The 26247-nt window shown below is 37.7% G+C and overlaps 1 protein-coding gene across 8 annotated transcripts in view; it reads right to left on the reverse strand.

The window, feature by feature from the left end:
- The window catches only part of DMXL2 (Dmx like 2), a 57764-nt gene extending 41255 nt beyond the window's left edge, over positions 1-16509 (reverse strand). For 7 of the 8 annotated variants that reach the window (XM_082769104.1, XM_082769101.1, XM_082769103.1 and 4 more), the window contains exons 1-7: positions 16263-16509; positions 6880-7005; positions 5027-5098; positions 4280-4358; positions 3495-3648; positions 2399-2465; positions 408-583 (exon numbers count right to left, since the gene is read on the reverse strand). In XM_082769104.1, coding sequence (XP_082625230.1) covers positions 408-583; positions 2399-2465; positions 3495-3648; positions 4280-4358; positions 5027-5098; positions 6880-7005; positions 16263-16349 — 761 coding nt within the window. In that variant the 5' untranslated portion in view covers positions 16350-16509. Of the gene's footprint in view, positions 1-407; positions 584-2398; positions 2466-3494; positions 3649-4279; positions 4359-5026; positions 5099-6879; positions 7006-12441; positions 12504-16262 lie in introns of all 8 variants that reach the window. The other variant, XM_082769102.1, reaches the window with a different exon arrangement.
- Positions 16510-26247: the final 9738 nt, after the last annotated feature.

Consider the following 26247-nt stretch of genomic DNA (forward strand, 5'->3'; position numbering starts at 1 on the left):
CTTGCTGGATTATGTGAAGAATACAATTTTACTCAATCCTGAAAAGTGAAATCAGCTAATTAAACATGAGTATATAAAACAAAGCTTCTAAGTGCTAATTGTTTAAGCAAATATTCTATTTCCAATGCCACAATACTATTTGATAAAGACCAAGCCTTATGCTTTCTGGCATAACCTGAGAAGGCACTAAAGTTAAGACCATATTTTAAAATAAGTCTCTCCTATTAATGTGACTATGACTGTTGTACTAGGTAATCCAGAAGCATACGTGAAGATACTCATATGTTTTATTTCTTGAAAGTATAAGCAGAGAAATTGAACCATGTTCTTGTAGCCAAATTTTAAGCAGTGTGTTAAAAAAAAGTTCAAACATTTATTTATTTATTTTTAAATAAAATCTTTCAAACCTGGGCATGTATTTGCTAATGTTACGCCATGAAAATCCCGTCACTGCTCGAGGATGAGCTAAATAGACAAATGAGAAGTGGACAACCCCTGAGCATTTCTTCTCTTCATTCTGTTGGGGCAGAAGAGATGACTTCCAACCAGTCACAGGATACCAAACCTTTAAGAGGCAGTCATCCTAGTTAAATCAGCAAAATGACACAGGATTAGATATCTGTAAGTGAAAATGTCACAAAAATAAAATGCTAAATGATGAGGAAACTGCTGTTCCAGTATCTTTAATAAATACTCAATCTATTGCACAGAACTATTTACAGTTTTCCATACAACTTATTCCTGAGGCCATGTATTTTAATGATGGTCATCCTGGAATGAGTTGGAGGACCAAATAAATAGTCTGCTGGCAACACATCAGTCCCAGAAGTAATTTTTCTTGCAGTCTGTTTGGCTCCCTACTTTCCTCTTGGTTGTCTATGCATTTTCTGCATACCACATATGCATGCTTAAATCCCACATCCTTTACCCTGCAAAGACAGAACCCAGAAACGGGCTGCCACTCACAGGACAGTATTAAACTCATTAGCAATCAGTTTCTCCCTTAGGAAAATTTGTGCTGTAAGTCACTGTTGGTTCCCATGGACAGGAAACGTTACTTTCACAGAAAGCACTGTATCTACTGAGCATAGGCACATAATTGAGCAGTAACCATATGATACAACCTTCCTCTCCACTAGCGCAATCTATGCTACCTTTCTGGTTTGAATTGTTGGGCACCACTGATGTAGTTAACTGAAAGACAACTGAAATATTGATACGGCAATACAACAAATGCTGATAAATGAGACAGGAATACATCTACACTGATGTGGGCTAAGGGCAACATTACTAGTACGACCAAAATACATTGTATACAGCTGCAGGACACATCCCTGGATTTCAGGACTGGCTGCTGGAGTACAGATGCAGAATAAAGTAAATAAATGAATTAATTATCTCTGAGAGATCTTTTATTTGTATTTCCTGACAAGCACCTAAAAATACAGTATCTAATCACAGATTCTGCAAGAAAGAAGTTTGATAGACAGCCCTGTTAAGAATTATGATTAAAGATTATATAGGAATTAAGATAGAGCTGTCCTACAAATAGGAAATAACTACTGGAACCAACAGCCTCACACACTTAGTCAAATTCTTATGTATATATGGGAATATACATATATATATGTGTATACATATATACATATATACATATATACACATGAATATATGTATATTCATGGGAAGCAGAAATATGAAACAAAGCAAATGTTTTGTTAATTTTATAATCACATTGATTCCAAATGTAATGTTTTTAAGGTGGTGTTACTATGTTTATAGTCATAAAACAACAGAGCTCATGATTCAGTTGTCCTCTTTAGTAAGTGTAAGAAAATAATGCTTACTAAAATTCATCTCATCATTTGACCAACATTAAGCACAAGCAATAAATGCTTAACTATCCTGCCTCAAAAAACAAAGGAAATCACTCAAATGAGAGAGTAAAATTAAAGAGAATTATTAATTGAAATCTTAGCTTGACTAGCAATTTGACAAAAAATATGAAAAATTGAAATAGAAGTTAGGAACTGATAACTGATCCCAGACTTCACTGTAAATAGAAAATTCTCTTCTAATTTATGCAGTGATATGCATATTACACCAGTTTAAATGTTTATGTTTTATATCATAATGATATAATGATATGTCCGTATGAATGTCAATGTATTTCTAGGTCAATTCTGAAGTAGTCAGTAACAGTACATAGCTAAATCCAAATTCTTGTTGCTGAAGTTCAAGGAATTATGTGAAATTTATGTATTATATAGGAGATGATAATTTAACTTAGCTCAGACTATAATGTATTTATATGGTATAGGACCATTTTAAAATACTTATTTACTTTTGACAAAGAAATGAACACATCTCAAGCACTTATTTATTTTGTTGTTTTTACCTTCCCAGCTGTTGCAAAGTATTCACCATCAGGAGACCATGCCATCAAATGTACCGATACTGCAGTCCTAAAGACACAAAAGTAAAGTTTTAAACTGTAAGTAAAGTCTTTTATTCCATGTTTTTATTCCATGTATATTCAGTTGATTCAGTATTACTGTGCATTATTTATACGAAATATATTCAAATTTATAGCTGTAACTTTAAACAGACTTTAGAAACGGCAGAAGCATAAGAGTATTTGCTTGATTGAAACAATGTATTTACTATTCTCACACAGTTTTCTCTACAGAAAACCAGTATATTAAAATTAATTAAGTATGGCAAGCCCTGGCTAGATCTAATGAGATCACAGATGTGAATATTGTTCTACTTGCTTTTCTATTCCCAGTGAAACCAAGACTTAGGAATAAAGGAAAGTGAAGATCTTTTAGATAATTTGCAATGCTATTTCACAATGACTGAAATGTATGGGTCAGCTGAAAGAGGCAAGCAGCCTACACAGTGCTTTATAGGCATAAAATCTGAAATGTTTTCAAAAGTCAGACAAAACTTAGGTTTATGGGTGGCTGCTTTCCAAGTCTGTATATCTATAGAAATGACAGATCATGAAACACTTCTGTAACATGGATCTCAAATGTAACTGGGAAGAAAGAGTGTTTCAAGACTCTTAACTCTGAGGAACCTGCTTTGGCAGGGGGTTGGACCCGATGATCTTTCGAGGTCCAACCCCTACAGTTCTGTGATTCTGTGATTCCTAAGTTTCAGAAAACACCTCTCATCTTGATCAGCATAGCATGTCTGCCTGCTATTGCTCCTATGTTTGGTCTTATTCAATATCTCAGCACTACTTTCAAAGCTGAGAAGGGGGACAATTTATACATATTGCCAGTGATACAGTCAAGTCTTTGACAAGGTTACCTGATGACTTAGTCACATGAAAAATATTTTTACTTTGAGTAACTTATATTGTTTGAATTTTATGGTATTTTAAGCCTATTTAAAAGCAAATTTTACAATATGGTTTTCTAGAGAAAGATAGAGATGATATATGAGTTGGCATTGCAATCTGTCTTAAAATGAGTTATCTCACTCACTTGCACTGCCAGACACACTTCCAGTCATTTAGAACAGGGAGAACTTTATCATCTTTCATCTGATTGTCAGGATCATCTTCATCTTCTTCTAGAATGTCACTAGATGGTGGGGCCCACAATTGCAAACAGTTAGTTGCTGTCAGTAGCCTGTTACCTGAAAGTGAACAACATCAAAGCTGGGAAACCAAGATGATGCATTCATCATCTGTCATCACATTTTGATGAGAATTATTAAAAACAAGTTGAAAGCACAACTTTATGAAGTCATTTTAAATATGATAGGGTATTCAATCATATTATACAGCTATTTTTATCAAAACATTTTAAATTTCTAATGTCTTTTAAGAAAGAATATGTTTGTTTTGATGTTTTTAAATGACTTAAATTGATAGATCATATTTTACAATGACTGTTGAAGACGCTAAACAGCCATTAACATCTCAAATACTACATATTGTTAGGCATTTTATCATTTTCTCTCTCTTGGTACGCTGCTGACTTCAATTGTGCTAAAATCCTATTTAAATGATTTAAGTAGTGATTTAAGCCAGTTAGCAACTTAACACCATGATTCCCAAACTAAAATCTTGCACAAAACACTCAAATACTTGGTAGTGCATCTTCACAAATGCTAATTGCAGCACCGCATTTTATGTAACACTGCCTGAGAATGGACCATCTAAAATGTCTGTATTTGTTCTCCCATTTCATTTCAATAAAAATAATTTGTGTTCAAGTTCTTCAACTACAAATGTTGAACAAATGCATCAAAAGTTCCACATTACCTTGAGGATCCCATGCTAGGTTGTAAGTCATAGAACTGAGGAAAAATTGCCCTGTTTTAAGCCACTGACACCTTAGCTGCTGTAGTTTAAAAAAAATAAAGAATTAATTTTCACATCAACAGCAAAATACAAAGGCATTTGTATTTCTTTCTTTCTTTAGAAAATTACTATTTAGCCTATTACATACAAATTCAGGACCCAGCGCCAGATTGTGGAATCTAGTTTTAATAATTTCTTCAGTTGTTTTATAAAAAATTGTATGCATCACAGAGTGCTGTGTGAACCTGACCTGGATCTGTCACATACACAAATGTATTTGTAGATTACCGTAAACCAGGCATACATTTACAACAATATACGGAATGGCACTATAGATACAACAAAGATTGTGAAACACACTTGAGAGCACAGTTAAGACTTGAGCATTCAGTCATGACCACGTTGTTAAAACTAGCTTGGAAACACATATACACAAACAAGTCATGTATCTGTACTCCAGATCTGATAGACCAATTTAAAGAAATACCAGCTCACCACCATGTCACTCTAGCATGAGATGTTGGGAACTTGGGAAAGTGCAATGCCCAGTTCGGTTTATACAGTAGATGATCCTGACCATCCGATTTTATTACGGATGGTGGAAAAAGTTTATTGACTAGTCTTTTGTGTTCCAATTCAATAAGAACTGGCAGACATACTTTTTTCTAAGAACCTAAACTGAATTACAGCCATGAAATACATACTTACACTATTTCTTTTATGATTATTTATACCAAGTGGTTCAAAAATGCAAACAGCATTTCCATACGATGCTGCAATCTGGAAAAAAAATGAAGACTCAAGATGTAAGGTGTAGATAAGTCTAGCTGCTCTTTAGTATTTCAAAATAGCTAAAGAATTTCCAGTACAAATTCTATGTGTAATCAAACAAGAAAAGTAAAATTAATATAAATGCAATTCATTGTGTTATACAAATACCTTCTAAAGGAAGTTGAGAAATGCATACCTTTGAATGAGCCCATCTTTAAGATCTTAACTTAAGCAGAGAATACATCTTGTTCAGTGGGATACACACTGTCCATCAGATCTAATACATACTTCTAAAGCAACTACCATTGATGCATAAGAGAAAGCTGATATCTTCACTACTTCTACTCTTGTTCGCTCTACTTTACAACTAACTAATGAAATAATTATTAGTGTCTGGGTCTCAGCGTGATCCTGTGTTCCATTTTGTACCTCTAAATAGTAATTACTAAAAAATGGGAGGAAATTTGATTCCATTTGAATAGCTAAATATATTGCCAGGTAAGACAAACAGTAAATGGGAAAACTGAAGTACTTGTACCACTCCTTAATTGCTTTCATCTACTTTTTTTCACAGAAACCTCTATTTACACAATGGCCTTTATTAGGAATTTAATCTGGTTGTGCTCCTAATATTCAAATGCTTGTAAGTACTTTTGACTATCTTGTAAATTCTGTCTTCTTGCTTAGAAGATTTTTAAAAGAACAACTGTTTAAGTTTCTCCCATTCAGGATTTGGTGTCTTCAATACAGAAATTATGCAAAAGTTTCACTACTGTTCTTATGAAATCTTACTTCCTCTTCATACGGGGTAAGGAAAAAAAAAGGTTGCAATAACACACTCGCCCCAGAAAAACTGACCATGAGTTCAGAGTCCTGTATGCAGAAGCACCCAGGGGTTCATGGTGATCTTGCAGCGGTCCCCCATGCAGATGGAATCTCTCTTCCAGTCCCACCGGGACTGCTTGGCTGTAGTGCAGGGGCCTTGCCAGCTAAACTTGCCTGAATTCTAACTGGGGCTTTCTAAATACTAAAACCAATTTGTTTACAAGCTAACAGTGGTAGGCAGGGAAAACTGATAAGCAAAATTTGCTCAGTGCTCTGCAATACCTCATAGAAAGTTGTTTTCTTTTTCTCAGCAATCTAGACTGTCTGTTTAGTATTGTTTGGGGATTAAAAATAAAGCTATGCATTGTTTGGGGATTAAAAGTAAAGCCGAGCAGCTAGTCAAGGGCCGCACAGTTGCAAAAGCTCACACTGTAGCACTTTGAAACACATTAAACATGCCTAGACTTTTCTGAAAAATAAAGAACTTTTAATTCATTACTTTGCAGGAAGCACAAATATACACAAACAAATGTGAGTGTGTATACATGAATATATTCTTGTTGTCATTAGCTATATGCAAGAGTACAATAATGGCATTCACAAAACAAAAATTTTAATACCATTGCTATACAGTAACTAATACATATTCCTACATTTTGTGAGACTTGTCATTGTACATCCTGGAAAGGTATAAAATCCATTTTTAAAAGATGCTTCCTGCTTGTTCCCCGCACCCCAACCCAAAACTTACAAAAATAAATTACTATTATAATAAAACAATCTTCTGCTTAAGGAGGATTGCATAAGAAGCTTTCTTCAGAAAGTTAAAGATCAGTAAAAATATTTGTCATGAAATTAATTCAGTAATAGCATTAACATATTATGTTTAATTATGTCATTTAGAGTATTCATTTTTTCCTTCTTCAAGTTTATAAAACAAACAAACAAACAATTAAAATCCTTACCCTGCCTTGTCGTTGGGAGCACTCCACACAACTGACCTGGATGTTTCCATGTTTAGCACCAGGAATAATTTGTACACATTCGAAGTCATTTGCCAGAATAACAATGTCACAGCCAGAACCATATGCCTGAAATAATTTTTAAAAGAAATAAATTTATAAGAAATACAATTTAAAGTTTATTAAAAACAAACAAAAAATCTACAAAAGCACTAACAAACAACTAAATTATTATTAGAATTATTATGTTTTTTAAAAAAATCTGTGAAAATCTCCATTTACACAAATAATGAACTTTATGTTATTACTATGTAGAGAGTTTATTCCTCATCATCTTGGTAACACCAGCAGGATAAGCAACAAGTAAAAAGCAACTTTTAAGGGTCAGTCTTCAAAGTCTTTCAGATTAGGAAAGATTCTTTCAGGAGGGAAAAGAAATTCTGCCAGATGATGCTGACACATTGAGAAACTTAAAGTGGTGAAAGGGTATGTCCAGCTATGCACAGATATGAACATACTGAGGTTTGATCAGTTTATGGACTAAGTGTACAATAAAATAATGAATACTATCACCTTGCCTTGGAAATGTATGTTTTTACATTTATCGGACAGTGGAGTATAACACCCATTGAAAAATAATGTCAACTTCCTCGTAAGGGGGTGTCGAGAGGCAGGAGACCTTTTCTCCATTCACACCAGTGACAGGACCCGTGGGAACGGGGTTAAGCTGAGGCAGGGGAAATTGAGGCTTGACGTCAGGAGGGGGTTCTTCACAGAGAGGGTGGTTGCACACTGGAACAGGCTCCCCAGGGAAGTGGTCACTGCACCGAGCCTGTCTGAATTTAAGAAGAGATTGGACTGTGCACTTAGTCACATGGTCTGAACTTTTGGGTAGACCTGTGCGGTGTCAAGAGTTGGACTTGATGATCCTTAAGGGTCCCTTCCAACTCAGAATATTCTATGATTCTATGATTCTAACTGTCAGATGTTGACAGTATTATATTAAAAATGTTTATTCTACTTTCAAGGGAAAAAAATCTCCATGGTTATAATTTTGTTTTCTCTTCAGCATCATAGGAAATGAAGAAAAATTCTATTTGTTTGCAGTTACACCATTGCTAATTTACACAACCATATTAGACTTTCTTTTTAAAAATGAAAGCAGAGCCTAAAGATATTTCTGCTATATAACGCTGCTGCTCCTTAGTATCAGTGAAAACATATTTAATACAGGAACAATTGTACTCTTCCTGCATAACAGATTTACAAGGGTTGGTTTCCATTTTTATGCAACCAATTTTTATGTTATCAAGTTCCAAGGGCATGAGCAATATGAACCCATTTCAAAACAAACTAGCAAAGGAGAGCTTAAATCTTCCACGGCAAAACGAAATAGTAAGAAATACTCATTACAGAATTTAAGCTCTGTGTGTACTTTCACTTTCTCTTTGTTGTTGTTTTTTTAAAGTTTTTCAAGTTTTCTTCCCTGCACTCATTATTGAATTTGCATAAAAATTCCTTAAATATGCCCCCCCCTTTAAAAAGTGTATCAAAGAGAAGTTTTTCCACAAGAATACAATTTCTGCACTTTTGAGCATTAAAAAAAACGTGTTATAATAATAATTTGTCTTGGGTATATTGTATTTCATTGTACATTACAAACTACAGCCTAAATAATTTGTTTAAGAATAGGTTATAATACAATGATAGTTTGGAGCATTTTTTTTTTTTTGGCAGGATAAGTATGTATGTCTGCCAACCTTTTACCTGTCCTAATGCACTAGAGTATTCTAAACCCCTTAATCTCTCCAGATGTTCTGTTGCACCGAATTCCCACATTCAAGCATAGAAATCCCATTCTCTCATCAATATACTAACAATCTGTTTCAGAGTGAAAAGTTATAGTAAGATGTCTGTTTCCTGATTTTTTTCCATAGATTCCAATACAGAAGGCAGAAATTTTACAACAGCTGAATAAAGCAGTGATCCTCCTGGAAAGGAGAATCAAATGAGAAAATCTGAAGAAAAATGCTGAATTTAGTGAAAGTTTAGCCACTGCTACAAACAAAAATGAAACTGCAATATAAGCAGAAAAGCGGATACTCAGACTGAAGAAATTAACATGAGGTAGATTACCGACTTTTATCTAATATGCAGACCTGTAAGCTGTTTCTTGTGCTAACATTTCCCCAAACATTGTGTTGCCTGTCATATATAAAGCTTTAGCTTTTAATAATTTTTTCAGTCACAACTGTGAAAATAAATCTCATACAGCTTCCAAACAGTTGGGCCTGTTACAGAATCATAACGCGTGACTGTTAAAACTTCTAGAATTCTGGATCTTTGTTTCTAAGTGAAAGGGTTGTGGAATTTCAGCTGAGAATATTACATCTCCCAACTTGAGAACTGGCAAAAAATACACAAAGAAAAATATCAGGACTTCAGAAAGACTGTGACAAAATGTTTTGCTATTAGTTTCCTGAAACCCAGAAAATCATTGTGTTTCTATAAATGACCTTCTTGTTACCAAAATATTTAAAGTAACAGGTCTTGCATGTCCTTGCAAAGAAACTTTTAAAGAAAAACAATTATTCCTTTTTTTTTTTTTTTTAAATGTATTGCAATTTGTTGCTCCAGAAGATGTCTATTAGCACAGTTCTTAACTGAGAACACGTTTACACATTTTACAACCTGAAGAAAGTTAGGTTCAATAGCTATATACATTTTGCTTGTGAACACCTATTTTTGTGAGCATTATCATCACCGGCCAACATGCAAGTTTTGATGTGGTCCCGTATGACGTGGCCCAGTTGCTAAGTGCCTATCTGAACATGAAATGAAGATACTAATTTTACTAGTAGCTGCAGCAATGAAATATTCAAAGTAGCTATGCAATTGCACATAAAAATGAAAACAAGGTATGAAATGCAGACTGTCTGAAAGACTTCTGAGGCCATCTCATGAAAATAAAGTGACACAGTGTTGTCTTTATGTGTCCTCAAAGTCTACAATCACTCTGGAAAGCTCTAAGGAACTGACAGTAGAGTATCAGTATACTGCAAGCAGGAGAGAGGAAAAAAAAATTGCTAAAAGGTGGTTAGAGGGACATTATCTGTGTAAGAGAATATCCTGGTTCCTTCATGACTAGGCTGTGTAATTGTTTGACCCGGTCTGGGAGGTAAAAAATAATTATTAATTATTTTATTATTTTATTATTTTAATAATTATTTAAATTGAATATGATTTCTTCCAGAAAGTGGGAGACAAAAAGACTTGAGACACTGAAATAATTTTTGGCACTGAACTGAAAATCTCTTTGCCTTATTGTTCTCCAACTTTATATATTGAATTTACTGCAAAACCAACTCCTCTGGTGGTGTGAAATGCTGGTCAGTCCAGCAAACATTCACAAGTAGTAAGGGAGATGGAGACCAGGATGGATACCAGGCAATGCTGCTAGAGACACCCGAGTCCCCATGGAGATCCAGGATACAAATGCCCACAGGTAGACAAAAAAATAGAACCAAGTCCTGCAGTTTCAATAATTTATTCAGAATTCAGTATTCACAAGCAGTTTAATCTCCCACTACTTTTCTCAAAGGGCGAGCAATTAAAACAGTAAAGAATCGAAAGATTCAAATTCAGTTTTTATTTCAACAATCTGCCTCATAATTATTGATACAAACCTGCTAAAAAGATTTGATTTAAAATGTTGCTCAATACAGTCAAAAAAAGGCACTGATCCACTTAAAATAAGGTCTTAAACTTCTCAGATAATCCCTTGTTTCAATGTTGGTATTGATAACTTGCAAATTTCAATTTCAATTAAACATGATTTATCACTAGTTTCAGTCCTGTAAGAAGGAGTTAGGGACACGTGCCTCAAAACTGATATGGGGAAGGGTGCTTAATTTTCTTAAATATGCATTCATATATGTGTGTAGTTTGACAATGCATGAACCAGAAAAGATTTAATAACTGTGTACAGTTGTTTACTTTGTGAAGTAAGAGAACTCAGTATCCGGCTTATTCCAACGTTTCAGTTTCTCCTCCTCTGTCCCCTATGTACCCCTTTATATTATAGCAGCAAATGAACATTTTTCTGGATAATTACACTATTTAGCATGTTTTTATGAAGTTAACTGAAAAGGTTAACTTCAAATTAACTATTTAAAGGTTAACTTTAAATAAAAGGGTGTTTTACAGTAGAAGTTTTATCTTTTTTTCCTTAAAGAATCATCAAAATGCAGAGATCTCTAAGTAAAATCTTACCACTGTCACTCTTATCTTTCCTTCTCTTTGCCTGTGCCTGGGACTACACAAGCAGCTGGCAGCATACCCCATGTCCTGTGCCAACAGAGGGGATTTAGTTCTTTAGAGACCTCAGTTGGAACACATTCTCAACAGGTAGCAGCCTGCAGCTCCAGGGTCCTTGAGTAAGTGATGTCTCTTGGCTTTGGGGTCATTTTCTTAGTGTAGATATTTATTCTGAGTATGGTTCTTGTTTCTTGAAACTATGTAAAGGTATATTTACTTTAAAACTTAAGTTTATTTATGAAGTACATCATATTGCCACTTTTGAGGAAAGGCACGCCCATATTTTAAAATAATCATTCACTTTTTCACTTTTATAGTCTCCAAGCTTTTCAAAACAGCAGGGGTCAATATACTTTCCAGTACCGAAAGGTATTTCCACATATGTGTTGGGTCTGTCTGGGATGGAATCACCTTTCCCTGCAGCAGCCCACAGTACTGTGTTCTGCACTCGTAGCTGGAACAGCACTGATATCACTCCAGTGTTGTGTCTATTACTGCATAGTGCTGGCACAGCATCACGACTCCCTCCAAGCCCTCAAGAGTCAGCAGGCTGTGGGTGGGCAAGTGATGGGGAGAGGACATCACCAGGGCAGCTGACCTAAACCAACCAAAAGGATATTCCGTAACACCTGATGCCACACTCAGCAATAAAAAGGGGGGCTCTTGTGGGGGAGGGGGCTGTTCCTCCTGAACAACCACTACACATTTTGAGGCCCTGCTTCCCAGGATGTGGCCGAACATTGCTCATTAAGGGGAAGTAGAGATTTTTTTTTTCCTTCTCTCTGTGCTTCTGCGCAGCCTTATTGTTGTTTTTGTTTCTTTTTCTCCCCATTCCCTTTCCCTTTAATAAAACCATTCTCATCTCAAACCTCGAGCTCTTTGTGTTGTATTTTCTCCCCCTTCCTCTTTGAGGAGAGGGCGGAGTGAGAGAGCGGTTGTGGTGGAGCTCGGCTGCCCACCCGAGTAAAACCACCACAACATACCACCTTATATGTCTTAATACAAGTTTCACATTTGATTACTTCTATTAAGCTTTTCTAGTATACTCAATATATTAGCACATTTACATTAGAACAGAATGTGTTTCATATTCTTTTTAATTTGTCCTTTAATTTCTTGAGCTAGTAACACAGTAGAAGTACCCTACACTGACAAAGAATAGGGAAGTGCCATAATATTTAACATCAGTAGTTCTTTCTAAAGGATTCAGCTGACATCTTCAGAGAGATCATTCATGGCAGTACAGACCTCTCCTGCCAGAAGAAGAGTGGTTCCCATATTTGTGGCAACAGAGTGATGATCTGCACAGCCTGATAAATGGAATGGAAAACTGGTAAGCCATACAAAAAGTAAAGGTAGAGAATAAGATGCTAAGGTACTGTAATGTGTGAAAGCAGTGCAGAGGTCTCAGACAAACGGGAGTTATAAGCAGTCACTGAATAAAACAAGTGCATTAAAACCACCCACATGGAATTCTTGCCAACCTCCATTTCTAATGTCACTGATAACTTTAAACAGAAAATTAAATGGAATTGGAAAACTGCCAGAATGCAAGGATGACTTGCAAGATTCACAAGCAACTAATAAGCTACAGTTTGCCAATGTCTGCTCTAACTGTCAAGAGCTAGGACCACTGAAATGAACAATGACAAAGCTCTAATTGAATGCAGGAGCACCAGGCTTTGCCTCTGAAAAAGCAGGACATTGTGTATCCTACTGTGACAGTTCATGCTATATCCTTGATTTTCAGATACTAAAAAAGAGGCATGTGCATCTTCATCTTTCACATGTCTGTCTTTTCCTGTTTGGTTCTCCGATTGTAACAATGTTTTATAAATACGTAATATTTATTTTATATTTCTCTTCGTATATAAAACGATTCTCTTCTTTCTACAGCCTGGAAATATCTACAAATTTGATGTGAGTGAAATAGACCAGAAGTTCTCAAGCTCTAACGTTTACTATTACGGGTACAGAGGCATTTCAAGATGGCAAATGATGTCAAAGAAACAAAATCAGAATCAGCCAACAGTGGTATTAAAAAAAAAAAAAAAAAAAAAAAAAAAAAGTTCACCTTTATTAAAATCTAAATTAAAGCCTGTATTGGTATTGTGAGATAATCTAAAAGTTCAGCTATTCCTCCTGTATAACAACACTTTTTTAAAGTTGTGGCTATAGATAGTAAACAGGTAAGACTAAGAAATTCCTATTCCCTCCTATTAGCAATGAAGCCACCTGGATTCTGAAACCTTTTCAAACAGCTATCAACAGACAGAACATTTACAATCCCCCTTCTCTCTCCCAAACACCAGGAGAATTACAAATGGTCAATGCAAACTGGCAAAATAAGTCCAAAAAGCCCACCGCTAGCATGTGCTGGTAGAGTAGGCTTTCCTAAACTGACATTGAGACAGATTTGTGATTAAATGCTTTACAATATGTTTACACACAGAGTTTCACAGAAAAAAAATGTACTAAGGACTCAGAAGTAAAGAGTCTATTGTGCCATTCGTGTAAACATGACACAGTGGAGAACATACAGATTACATGCAATAAATAACAGTGGGATTTCAAATGAAACTTTTACTAAGTGATTTTTCAGGAAGGATGAAGTAGAGGAGAAATGCACAGCAGAGCAGAAAACCTATTCTCAGTTATTGTGGAAGAACATTTTGCTTTTTTAATTGCCAAAGATGACATATGTGTGGGAAACTCTACCTGCAACTGTTTCTGAAATTCATTGGAACATGCTGTCCAAAGAGGTTGTAGAGTCTCTTTCTTTGGAGATATTCAAAATTCACTTGGATGCGATCCTGTGTAACATGCTCTAGGTGATGCTGCTTCAGCGTGGGGTTGAACTAGATAATCTCTGGAGGTCCCTTCCAACCTCAGCCATTCTGTGATTACACACAGTTCCAGGCCAAGTGTCAGTGCTGGCATGGAAGATGCCAATAAGCTTTTTCAAAAACTAAAAACCTAAATTAAAAACTTTTCAACTCCATCAGAAAAGTGCTTATGTACAGGTACCTAGACTGACCTTAGAAACAGCTATCTTCTGTTCAAAGTTTCTGAAAAAAAAACCAGCCTTGAGTTCGGACAAAGGGCAGAAGTCATACAAACAGATTAAGCACAGCTCATCTTTGTAAGAAACCACCTTATTCCAGGTCACAGGAACTCAGACTGGTAACATACACAGCACCTAGGGTTAGGGTTGGTGACTGAAGTTGGGTTAGCTAAAAAAGGCTGCTTAATGACAAAAGCTATGTAAAATCAAATACTGCTTCAAAAATGTAGATAGTTTACAAGCTTTAACAATACATTAGTTGCCTATTAGACTACAAGGTTCAAATATTGTGTGCTTTTTCTCTTTAGCCAGGGTGTGTACTTTGTAAGGCCCATTTATATAAATATCAGCTGACTGCCTGTAACTTTTGTGAATTCCTTTGTGGAAACACAGTTAACAATATTTGCTGAAATGAGAATGGGAAGCCCAGCTCAACAGCAAGTCAAATAGTGCACTGAAGCATCACCAGAAATGACAAAAACAGAACTTCTGTCATTTAGTAATAAAAAAGAAAAGAAAAAAAGAAAAAACTGTCTGATCCTAGTTCTTGTTTCACTCCCTGGAGTCACTAATACTAGCATTTTAGCACATAAAAAATAACGAATGGCAAACATTCCTTTTCCCTTTGTCATTCTCAGAATAACTAAGATGCCATTCAGTAAAGCTTTAAAACAGTATATTTTTTAGGCAGAACATATCATCTGAGCTCTGGCTATACTGACCTGGAAGTTAAAAGCCTACCACAAATACAGAGAAAAGAGAAAAAGGAAAGAGGAAAGCTACAGCTGCAGAATTTCAGGAAATACATTTATAAAGTCATCCCCATCCTGTTAGCTACTTCTTAAATATATTATAAAAAAAATTGGTCACAGCAGACAGAGAAAACAGTGACTGAAGTCTTAGAAAAGTCCTACTTAAACTGTAATATATGTCAATATTAATTTTTGATGTTATCAAAACTGCCATGAGAAATAGCAAAAAGTTGTCTTTTATTGTAGCAGTTTACTGACTTTTCAAATTGTTACAGGAAAGACAACACATCAGAATGCGAATGTGAGTGTGTTACTTATAAATATCAGAAGTAAGAGGTCCCTTTAATGTCAGTATGGCTGCATAGCAGCAGAACAAGGAAAGAAAAAGATGGCACCTTTTACTTATGAATTTCAAGCATTCATTACTGAAATTAGACATCTGTGATCATCTAAAGTAAGCTTTAAACGTTTGACAAGTCTGATGGTGGTTGTCTGAGACCAAAAATGATGCCCTATATCATTTAATTTGGAATTTGCTTGTGTCTTGGATAATATCTTGTAGATGTTAACACAAAGTCTAACAAGACAATTTATTCACAAATAACAACATACTGATTAGATTTTCGTGTGCTAAGTGCTGCAGAAGGTGATCATTCGTTAAAATCAGACAGGCACCTCAGAAACTGAGGAACACAAAATCGACATGGGAATTGACAAGAAATTGCCCGTGGATGATAAGCAGATTTATTATGTAAATTCACAGACCCCTGAAATTTGCCGAAGGCGTTTCTTCTCATCTACTTTTACAGGAGCACCTGCCAAAGAAATTAGAGGTTTTTTAACCCCAGTAACTGAAGCCAACTGCCCATGGGTAGCAGATAGGCCTCTTCAGATGCCTGGTGCAACACAGTATTTTCTCCGTGCAGAAAAACACCATCCGCGTTCAGAAAAAAACGAAGAAAAAAAAAAACAAAGAGGCGAGGAAACGACCCCCAGGCTGGGGCCGCCCAGCTCGGGGCTTTCCCCCAGCCCAGGGCACAGGGCCCCTGGCCCTCGGAACGCCGCGGGGGCACCGCAGCCCGCCCGGCTCCCCCTCAACGGCCACGGCGGGGCTGGCCCTGCCTGCTGGGGGGCTGCGGAGCCGGGAGAGCTCCGGTGCCCCTCGGTAGCGCCCCCGCGGCCGCCTGTACTCCCACAATACCTCCGCTTTAGCACCCCCCTCTCAGCGATTCCCCTCCCCCCCCCGTCGTTACCGTGAAGGGGACGTCCTCGACGCTGCCCACCGAGTAGCAGTTGTCACCGGGGTTGACAGCGCCGGTGAGCACCTGGTGGAGGTGCATGGCGGCCACCCCCCCACACACACACACACACCCCGGCTCGCCCGGGGACGGCAGCGCCTCAGCCACCGCCGCCTCCACCGAGCACCGCGCGAGCGAGACCCGGATGGCTCCGCGCTCCCGCCCGCCGCACGGGCACGGGCACGGGCACTGCCCGCCACGGGAGCGCGCGCGCGCGGGAGGGAGGAAGGCAAAGGGAAAGGTGGGGGGAGGCGGCGCACGCGCCGGGCAGCGCCCGAGTCAGGTGAGGCGCGAGCAGCAGCAAGAGCCCCTATGCGCGCACCCGGCCGTTGCGCGGGTGATGGGTGGATGGGGGGAGCCCCGCGCGCGGGGCGCTTGAGGAGAGCTGAGGGGCTGAGGGGGAGCGGAGGGGCGCGGGCGGCCGCTGAGGAGCCTCGGGGTGCCGCGGGGTGCCGCGGGGTGCCGGGCGCTCGGCTTACGCCTTGAGGTGAGGCTGCGGCAGGGCGCCTCCTAGGAGCAGGAGGGAGGGAATTTTTTTTTTTTTTTTTTTTTTTTTCTGGGAGGGGGAAGGGGTTTTAATCAAGCCGGGAGGTGGGCTGGGGAGCGGGAGGCGTGAGGGAAGAAGCGCTCGGGGCAGAGGAGCCCGGGCAGCGCCTCGGTGACTGGAAGCCTGCGGCTGGACCGGCGATGCTCGGGTGCGCTGCGCTCTGCAGGTGCAGAGAGCAAGCTGCCCGTTTATTCACTTTGCTTTAGAGAGTATTTTTTTCCATTAAAGAGCATCACTTTCTGTCACGTTTCAAAATTCTCACCAAGCTCTTGGGAATCAGTGAGTGTCCCTGCAGCTGCTGTTCACGTTTGAACAGAGCCCGCGGGATGGTACAGCCTGCAGTGGGTACCAGGAGCCCTGCAGGCCCCCTTGGATTAAGAGAGCTGCTTCGTGTCAATGAGAAACAAGTGTTTCAAACTTGTAAACGTCCATTTACAGCACCTTGATGAGAAAACTACTACCTTTTCCTCTCCTTGGACATTTATTCCTGGCAGGAGGCATCGGTCCCGCATCCCAAGGCCCAGCTGCACCCCAACGTTTCTATTTCCCCTTGCTTTTTTTTTTTTTTTCTTGCCTTATACTGCTTCTTGAAAGTACACATCTCTTACTGAACAAATGAGTTTACTCAGAATGCAGCGGTAAATTAAAATATAATGAAGTCACCTTTTAATGACAAAAAAAAACAACAACACACACACCAAAAACCCAACAAAAATGTCAAAAAAGTAAGATTGACCCTATTCCCATGCTACTTAATGTCTGTTCCCTTTTAAAGGGGATGCTATCTCTATTTGAGATGAAATGGGAGATAACCATTTTGATCTTCAGTTGGCCAGGTTACATATCAAGCTACTATAGAATGTTCTCATGCTTCCACTGATACTTACTATTCCATAACTTTTCTGATTAACTTCCACATAAAATGTATGCTAATTTTGTTTCTGTTTTGGTAAGATTTTTCAAATGCATGCAGGAGGACTTAAAGGTAAAACCAGTATATTTTTGGAAATCAGTGGAATAAAGTTTAACTAATGCCTGAAAAGATAAGGAGCTTTTGAATAGAAAATCAGTGCAGGCAGGCATAATATTAAGTAGGATGACAGGAGAACACTGTGATCTTAAGAAAAGCATTTTCCTCTCCTAGGTGTAGTGAAGCTGTCTGGTTTTCTTTGCAAAGAGTCTTTAGTGCAAGTAGAGTACTTGCAGGACCACTTTGATCTTACTGGGTGACAGACATGGCTGGTGAGAGTTCGGGCTTTTAGCTCAGACTTCTGTTACCTAATCAGACTAAGAGTGCCAGTAATTCTTAAGCGTGCCAGCTGTGAGAGAGACTTATTGTTTGAGCTGGTGAGGGATTTTTTAGTGTTTGACTTGTGTGGCGCTCTTATTCCACTGTGACTTTGTTATGGGACAGAGAATGAAGCAGGTAAGATTCCTCTTTAAAGTGAAAATAATGCCAAAATAGGGATTTCCTAGTAAAATACTGTGTTTGGGGCTGTGGAAGCAGACCTTTGTGCAAGAATTGCTCTCCAAGTACCTGCAGATAAGCCCTCCCCATTCCTCCTGAAAAAAAATATTTTCACCTGAGTTTTGCTGACAGATCAAGTTTCATTTATCTTGATTCATCCTTATTTGTGACTTAAATATCTCATGTTGAAATGGTTTTCAGTGCATATAGCGGTGGTTTCTATGCACAAGAACATGTAGCAATCTCTCCCATTCTCCCCCCTCCTTCTCTCTCTGAGGGGAAAAAGAAACACGTAAGGGGCATTTTTTTCATTTTTGTTCCTGACTAGCTTGTTGCATTGCTCAATAACTTTGCTTAGGGTTACAAAGCAAGGAAAGTATTGGCACTACCTCTACTGTAAGCTGTTTGCCCAGGAATTCCCTCCTTTGGCTTGAAATTAATTGGAACTGGGGGAGAAGAGGTCCTATTACTGCAGGAAAGCAGCTGCTGGACAGAACCAAAATGACAGTTTAATTTATGCTAATAAACCACAGTTGGAGCAGCACCTTAGGTGGAGATTTAATAAGAACGCTTAATTAGGAACGCTTAGGGTACTTTGCTCCTGGCTTGGTCTGGTAGGATGGATTAGATGACCTCTCAAGACCTTGTTTGCATGGTATGTATGGATGACTCTTTGTTTGCCTTCCCCAAACAACAGGGAAAGAAAAAAAACAAGCCTGTAAGTATTCAAAGGTTGGGACTTTCACATTCTTTTCTGTGGCTTCCTAAATGAGTGAGAGAGAGGCAAATGAGAGAGATCCAAATTTAGAAAGCAGGCACTGAGCTACACAGATGCTATGGAGAAATAACTTTTATTTTTTTTTTTTTCATTTGCTGTAGGAAGGAATATAGTTGCTTGGCAAAATAAGATATACAGAATAATCAGAAGGAAATATATGTTGGTATAGAAATAATGATTATAAAACAAGCAAAACCAAAACAACAACAACAAAAGAACATATAGGCTTTTTTTTTTTCCTAGGTTTCCTTAGTGGTAGAAGGGTAAAAATCCAAGTGTCTTATGGAGAGGGGAAGAAATGGTTCAGAAGATTATACTGTGGAATTTGCACAAGAAGAAGTCCTAAAGCACATATGAAAGAAATGTTCTGCCCATAGCCTGGGGGAGGAGGGGAAGTCTGAAGAAACATTATGGAAGATAAATAGCCATATTGGACACATTTCATTTTATTTCAAAAGTGAAATGCTGCATTCTTGAGTTGGTATCTTGAAGAATGAGGTGCACACCTTGTTTGGACCACTGTGTCAGTTCCTATTCTGCTGAAGGCCTTTACCTGTTCACAAGAGACACAGAGCTTTTAAGCACAATGCTTTTATGATTCTGTGAATGTTTTCCTCGTGATTCGTGATGTCTGCCTTGAATCTTCACTGAATTCTTGAAAAAATTGTATTTTTATTTGAAGAAAAGTTGTCTGTTTCCCACCCCCGAACTCAAATTCAGCTGTTAGCTTGGAGAAAATCACATGCTTCAACTCATAATAAGTGGCACCTCTTCTCTGCTATTAATTTCTAAACTGGAATGTGTTTTTGTTGCTGTACTTTTGCTATTACTGACAGAATAGGATTGGCTTTTAACTGACAGAATAGGATTACTGACAGAATAGGATTGGCTTTTAACAGGTTAACTTTGTAAACTGTTGCTCATTGTGTGCTGAAGAAGACATTCATCTGTGAAGGACGATCACTTCTATACTGCTGAAAAGACCTTGTTACAGCACCATTTTTGCTTGGATATTTTTAAAAGATCATGTTTCTAGAAACTGAAAGTTCTCCTTCCTCAAGGGTACATAAATGCTGAACACTTTCTGCAGTAGTTGGGTGTCTAAACATGTCCACCACTGTGGACCATTACTCTCCTGTAATCACCAATGCTTCAGTTTTAAAGAATGAAGCTGAGTGAAGTAAAAAACAATAACATTAAAAGCTGCTCCTAAATTGCATCTTTTCAAGAGTTCTTTTAAACCACAATCAGAAACCTCTGGAGGGAAAGAACCACTGTTTTAAAAGTGTAATCTAATTAAATTGTGGGGTAGAGAAAAGGACAGATAGTTAAAACAGCACAAAGGATTTGAGGCACTTGTTTAACAGTGCTGACTCCATGACTAAGGCAGGTGATTTCTGGAAGCCCTGTATCTTACTTTTCTTCAGAAGCTTCAAGGTTTTTCTTTCTTTCCTTCCCAGTCTGTCTAATCACGATGCCAGCTCCAGATGGCTAGAATTTTTGGAGAGAGTTGTATGGGATGGGTGTTTTTTTAAGCAATGATTGAGTTGTTTGTTTATTTTTCTGTTGTAAATACCCAAATGCTAAGAAAGCAGAGACAACGTAAACCCAAGTTACTCCAAGTAGCTAAATGCTAATGCTATAGACAATTTTAGTGAGATGTTTAGTGATCAAATGTTTGGAATCACTTTCAGAGAGTTTAGATACTAACATACAGTAGGAGGTACTGTTGTTTTAATAAATATTTTTCATCAGATGGAAGAATGATGCTTTCTACTTTTGCAGTTCTGATCATGTGTATCTTCTCTATAAATCTCACAAGCATCAGGAAGAAAAGGATTAATACATGTGGCTATTTGTGAACTCAGTGGAGGGATTCTAAGTGCATATTCTTCAACTTTTACTCTAAATGATGATTCAGTAAAACAACAAATGATTTTATAGTCAATTACATACAAATAACTTTCCTGACCCATGATAAAGCATTCTATATGAGACTGTTTTGAAGGCAGTAGATGTATGTGAAGGATTTTCCAGGCATTTCTCCTGGTCATATTTTTAAACAAACAAACAAAACCTCAGACTCATATGTCCTTAAGAAGGGTGAAACAAAATTGAGTTGTATTATGCTACAGTAAGGTTTTAATTTTTGTGTCTCAGAGGCAGAGATTTCTGTCCTTAAGGCTGTAAAGGTGTAACGTGGTTATTTATAGTACAGGCTCTTATCTAGAAACTGGAGGACACCAGAACAAGATTCCGATTGTGAATTTCTGAAGCCTGTTTTCAGGTACAGACTGTTTCTTCAAGGAAGAATTAAGGAAGACTTGAATTAAAAGCCTTTTTGGGGAACATATGCCAAAAATCTCAGGACCCTCATTTGAAAAGTTTATTCTCAATTTATGTGCGTTTTGCTTTCTTGGTAGCTCTTGTACTGTGTATTTCTGCAAATTCATGGTACTTTGTCACTAATACATCCTTATTTTATAAGAAAGCTATTGTTACTCCAATAAGATCAAGAATCTGTAAGGGAGTAGCTTTTCTCTTGTCTTATTTTCATTTTGCTTTCCTATTGGTACTCTTCTTGAATTTTGCTGGCACTTACATAGTGTTTTTTTAAAGCAACATATAAATCTACATTTTACTTGCTGTGCCATTCTGCCGAACTTATTTCCCATGTGTATCTGAATGTATCCTAAAACAACAGATTCTTAAGACTCACTGGCTTTTGGTAAGACTACCTTGAGCCCACTGTGATATTATCTACACTTCAAATGATTGTAATATGGGCTTTTAAGTTGCAAGTGAAAACAACTGAGCTCTTAATGTTATAGCTGTCACTTTTGTGTCCTTTGAACTGCAGATGGAACTAAAATATGAAATCACTTATGTATTTAGCTGTTGAATGTCACTATGAACCAATTTTCTTCTACATTTGCAATATTAAAAACAATAAGCACTGTTTTTCTAGATAAATGTATATTAGCATTGGTTGAGGAAAAGGAGTGGAAACAGTATCCAAGTAGTTTAATTTGTGTTCCTTATGTGCTCAACAGAGCAACCTGAGGAACAACTCATGTAGAGTACCTAACTGTAGGTTTTTCTAAGTGCTCTCTAGAAGAGTTTACCAGTTTCTTGACTCTGCAGGGAATGCAGCATGAAGAGAGATGTACTAAATGATACTGTGAACTAGTTCATTGTGCAACAGGTCACAGTTCAGTGTAATTGATCTGTGCGCAAGCTGCTAGGTTTTGATTTGGTTTGGTAATTTTTTGAGGGCTAATAATTAACTCTTCAGTATTCAAGTCAGTAGCATATGCTTCGTGACCTTGTTGATACTCAAGAGCCAAACCATTGCTAGTTACCCCGATGGTATTTTCTTGTTTTGTGAACAACAGTGTATATTGGGGTGTGGCTTAGGCAGTGCAAATGTGGTTACTATGGGTAACTTTGGGACCACAAGCTTTATGCATTTCCAGTGAGCGTGTCAAGACCATTTGAACCATTTGAAATGAAGTAAAATAGTTATCAATATTCTTCCTTACTGATATAACTGAGGCATCTCTCACCAACTCTGCTCACTGATGACATTTATTTTTAAACTCGAGTTTCTCTTGTCTAATTAACTCTTAAAATGCTGTGGATATAGAACTGAGCATGTACTTAGTAGTAACTGGGACTATACAGGATTCTGATATTTTTTTTCTATATATCAGACTAAAAAGTTGAAAATACAAAATCTCCTGAGAAACAACAACTAAACATCTTTTTTTTTTTTTTTTTCTTTTTTCACCAAGTATCTCCAGTCTGACCACTTTGTGAACATAAGAAGAAAAGAACTTATATGCCTCTCAAGATGAAAACTAAATTCATGGGAATCAGTTGCAATGAGTATTATTTAGCTGTTTTTATCCTTTCTAAAACAGTCTCAGTGAAGTAAACTTCAGGAGGTAGAAAGCAACAGTAATACTCATGAGCAGCCTTTCAGTGAGTTAGGTTTGAGTTACTGTCATTTTCTTAATAAAGTGTTAAATTACCATTTAATTATGTACTTATTTATTTTAGATTAAGGAAATAGTTTAGAGACAGAGTCCTGTGTTCAGAGGCAACTGCAAATTGATTTACTAGGAAAGGGACTGACAGGTATTTGCTTGGCATGACCAAATGACCTGGCTTTTTTTTTTTTTTTATCAATTATACCTTAAGTATTAATAATGTTCTTTGCATGTATGTTATATATGCAAATGCCACTCAGGATGTGGCACTTCTGGCACATGCATCGAGCAAAGTGCTGTCCCTGTATTCAGTTGCTAAAATAAATAGTGTTTCATGCAAGATTTCTCAGAGGTCAGTTCAAGGATGACATGTATGATCTATGAAGCTCTATGGCCTTCTTCGTTTTAAACTAGTGACTGGCATTCCTTTGTGGGATTTGTGTTACTAATAATAAATAATAAAAAACAAGTTACTGTTAACAGTAAGCTAAATATATTTCCCAGAAGATTATCAATGGAACAACTCATTTTTTTTGAACCTTCTCTCCTGTGAATTTGAGTGATCTGTAGAGGTTTACAACTGTGGAGATTCACCGTGCAGGGATAATTAAGGATGATTGATTGCCAATCAACATGTCTGTAAGGAGCATGTAGATTTTACTCTAGTCTTCAAACTGATCTGCACAATGCTTTAGTATGTGTTAAAGTGACATTTGCTTGAATCTTTATATTATGTAGTACTGAGAATCTCTAGGATTATTTTGGGACGTGAGCTGTGTGTTCTGATCTTGCAGACAATTCTGAGATAGTAATAAAGATGATGCCTATGGAAAACATCCTCTTGGTTTCCACAACCGCAAACAGGATATGAGAAATGAAATGAATGCTAGCCATTATTAATGATAGTGGGCAAAGAGTTCACTGAAAGGGCATTGTGCCTATCCTGTTACATACCTTAAATTAAGTTGAGACAAAAGGTAAAATTTGGACCTAATTAAATCCATAGTTTTTGCCAGTGACTTGGTGGGAAGAGTGTTTCAGGTTTTCTTTAATTTGTGTGTGTATGTCTTTGGGGTCTTGTGTTTTCTTACCTGTTAGCTTGTGATCCCCCCCACCACTCCAATGCTTTCTACTTTATTTTTATTTTTCCCACTCCATCTCCCTAAACTCTTGAATTCCTTAACTCAGGTTGATCACATGCAGAAGTCCCTTGTACATACTATGGAAATTCATGGTGGGGTAAAGAAGAGAACTTTAATTAGGCTTATGCTGGTGGATAGGCTGCAGTGAACGCCTGTTGTGGATGCCCCGTCCCTGGAGGTATTCAAGACCAAGTTGGATGATGCCCTAAGGAAGCTGATCTATTGGGTGGCATTCCTGCCCAGGCCACGGGTTTGGAACTAGATCTTCCAACCCAAGCCATTCTTTGATTCCGTGATCATTCTGGCTCATTCGGCACAGGAGGAAACTAATGTCAATACCTTTGGTTAGAGGAAGCAAGTGGTAGTATTAAGGAGAGGACTTGTATGTGCCAAACACCTTTGACAGAGCAGCAATGCATGTGTGTTCTGAGGGTGTGCACGAGTAAATGAGTTAAATGTCACTGATATTTGCCAGCAGCGTGATATGGAAATGCTGCCCACTGCATCACACAGATCTGCTACCATCTGTTCACAAAGGTTTGCTGTGGTAAGAGGAGTAGAAAATTGTATAATTTTCCACATGTTAAAATTGTGGAAAAACTTGCTTTTTTTTTATATATATATATATATTTTTTTTTTTTCCATGGATATTTGTTTTCTGAAAGTCATCTGAAAACAAGTCAAATCTCTTTGTTCATAATATTTGGAATTTCCATGGATGGTATAAGTGTAAAGGAGCCTTATCAATGTAAAAAATATTTTTCTCTGTATCTGATCAACATTATGTTTTGCTTTGCTTTGCTATTCCAGCAAATATATAAATCCAGAAATTAAGGTAGCAGGACAAGCAGTCTATTATTTGCATCTTATGGTATTTCTTATGTATTACTAATGAAGTACCCAAAAAGGTTCATTTCATTATGACCTTATAGTTATCAGACAGTCTATGTTTTCCTTTTCAGAGTTAAGCAAATCAAATAAAAAATGACAATTGCTGCTGTGTTTGTTGGTGAAGGGTGTTTGCCATCATTCTTGGTCAAATAACCTATTTAAAGAAACTTTATTTTGTCGCTGCCTATGCAGCCCCACCAGGGCTGTGTGGTGGTCCACCCGTATAGTGCCTCAGGCTACCAGCTTTTATCAGGGATAAATGTTAAGGTCTTAAATGTATGGTTTTACTAAGAGGACCAGCTGTATGAGTAGGGCCACAAACTCAACACTTTGGATAGCTGTTTTTCCATCTGTATGGACACCAGCTGTGCTGTGGTACTGAAGCATGCTAAAAAATGTGAAGTACAGCATATAGGATCTATAAGCAGTATATTCTGATGTTCAAATGGTCTCCAGTTCACTGTCCCAGCACATCATTGTGATACATCAACCTGATCTGGAGTCATCAGCTTTCATTTAGCTAAAGCATCTGTCACTGTTTTGCTGACATATTCTTGTGATGGGAGCAGTAGTTGCTACCTCTTATCTTCTGCCTCCCCTCATTGCTCTAGAGATCCCCTAGAATAGGAAGCATCCAGGCTGAATTTCTTCTGTTTCCAGCTGCATTTTGTGGATGGCAGCACAGTACCCCTTGTCTCTTGCTGCAAGTGGTCGGTGAGGTCAGCCTTGCATTTGTTCTGCTTTGTATCACAGATATGAAGTAACCACAGCAAGCTTGAGAGAAGCCAAGTGCTCTCTGTTTGGTTCTTGAGCTGGGCTCAGGCTCAGCACAAAGATTAATTATTCCATTATGTCTTAGCCTGAAATGCAAAAAAAATAAAATCCAACTTTGAAAAGGAGAGATGCCTAGGAGAGATGGTGCAGCACTGCAAATGACTTAATTATTTAGTCCTGCCATGACTAAGAAAAGTAGTAGATATAAATCAGCTACTTTGCAATCCAGCTATGTAATAATTTATTATGGTTTGAACAGCTTAATTTGATGCTTGGGTGCTTAGACCTCTAGCACCAGTGTAGTCTCCATCTGTGCAGTTCTCCTAACAAAGTAACAAACAGATTAAT

The sequence above is a fragment of the Aythya marila genome (genome assembly GCF_965140915.1).
Source record: "Aythya marila genome assembly, chromosome: 11".
Taxonomy (NCBI): Eukaryota; Metazoa; Chordata; class Aves; order Anseriformes; family Anatidae; genus Aythya; species Aythya marila.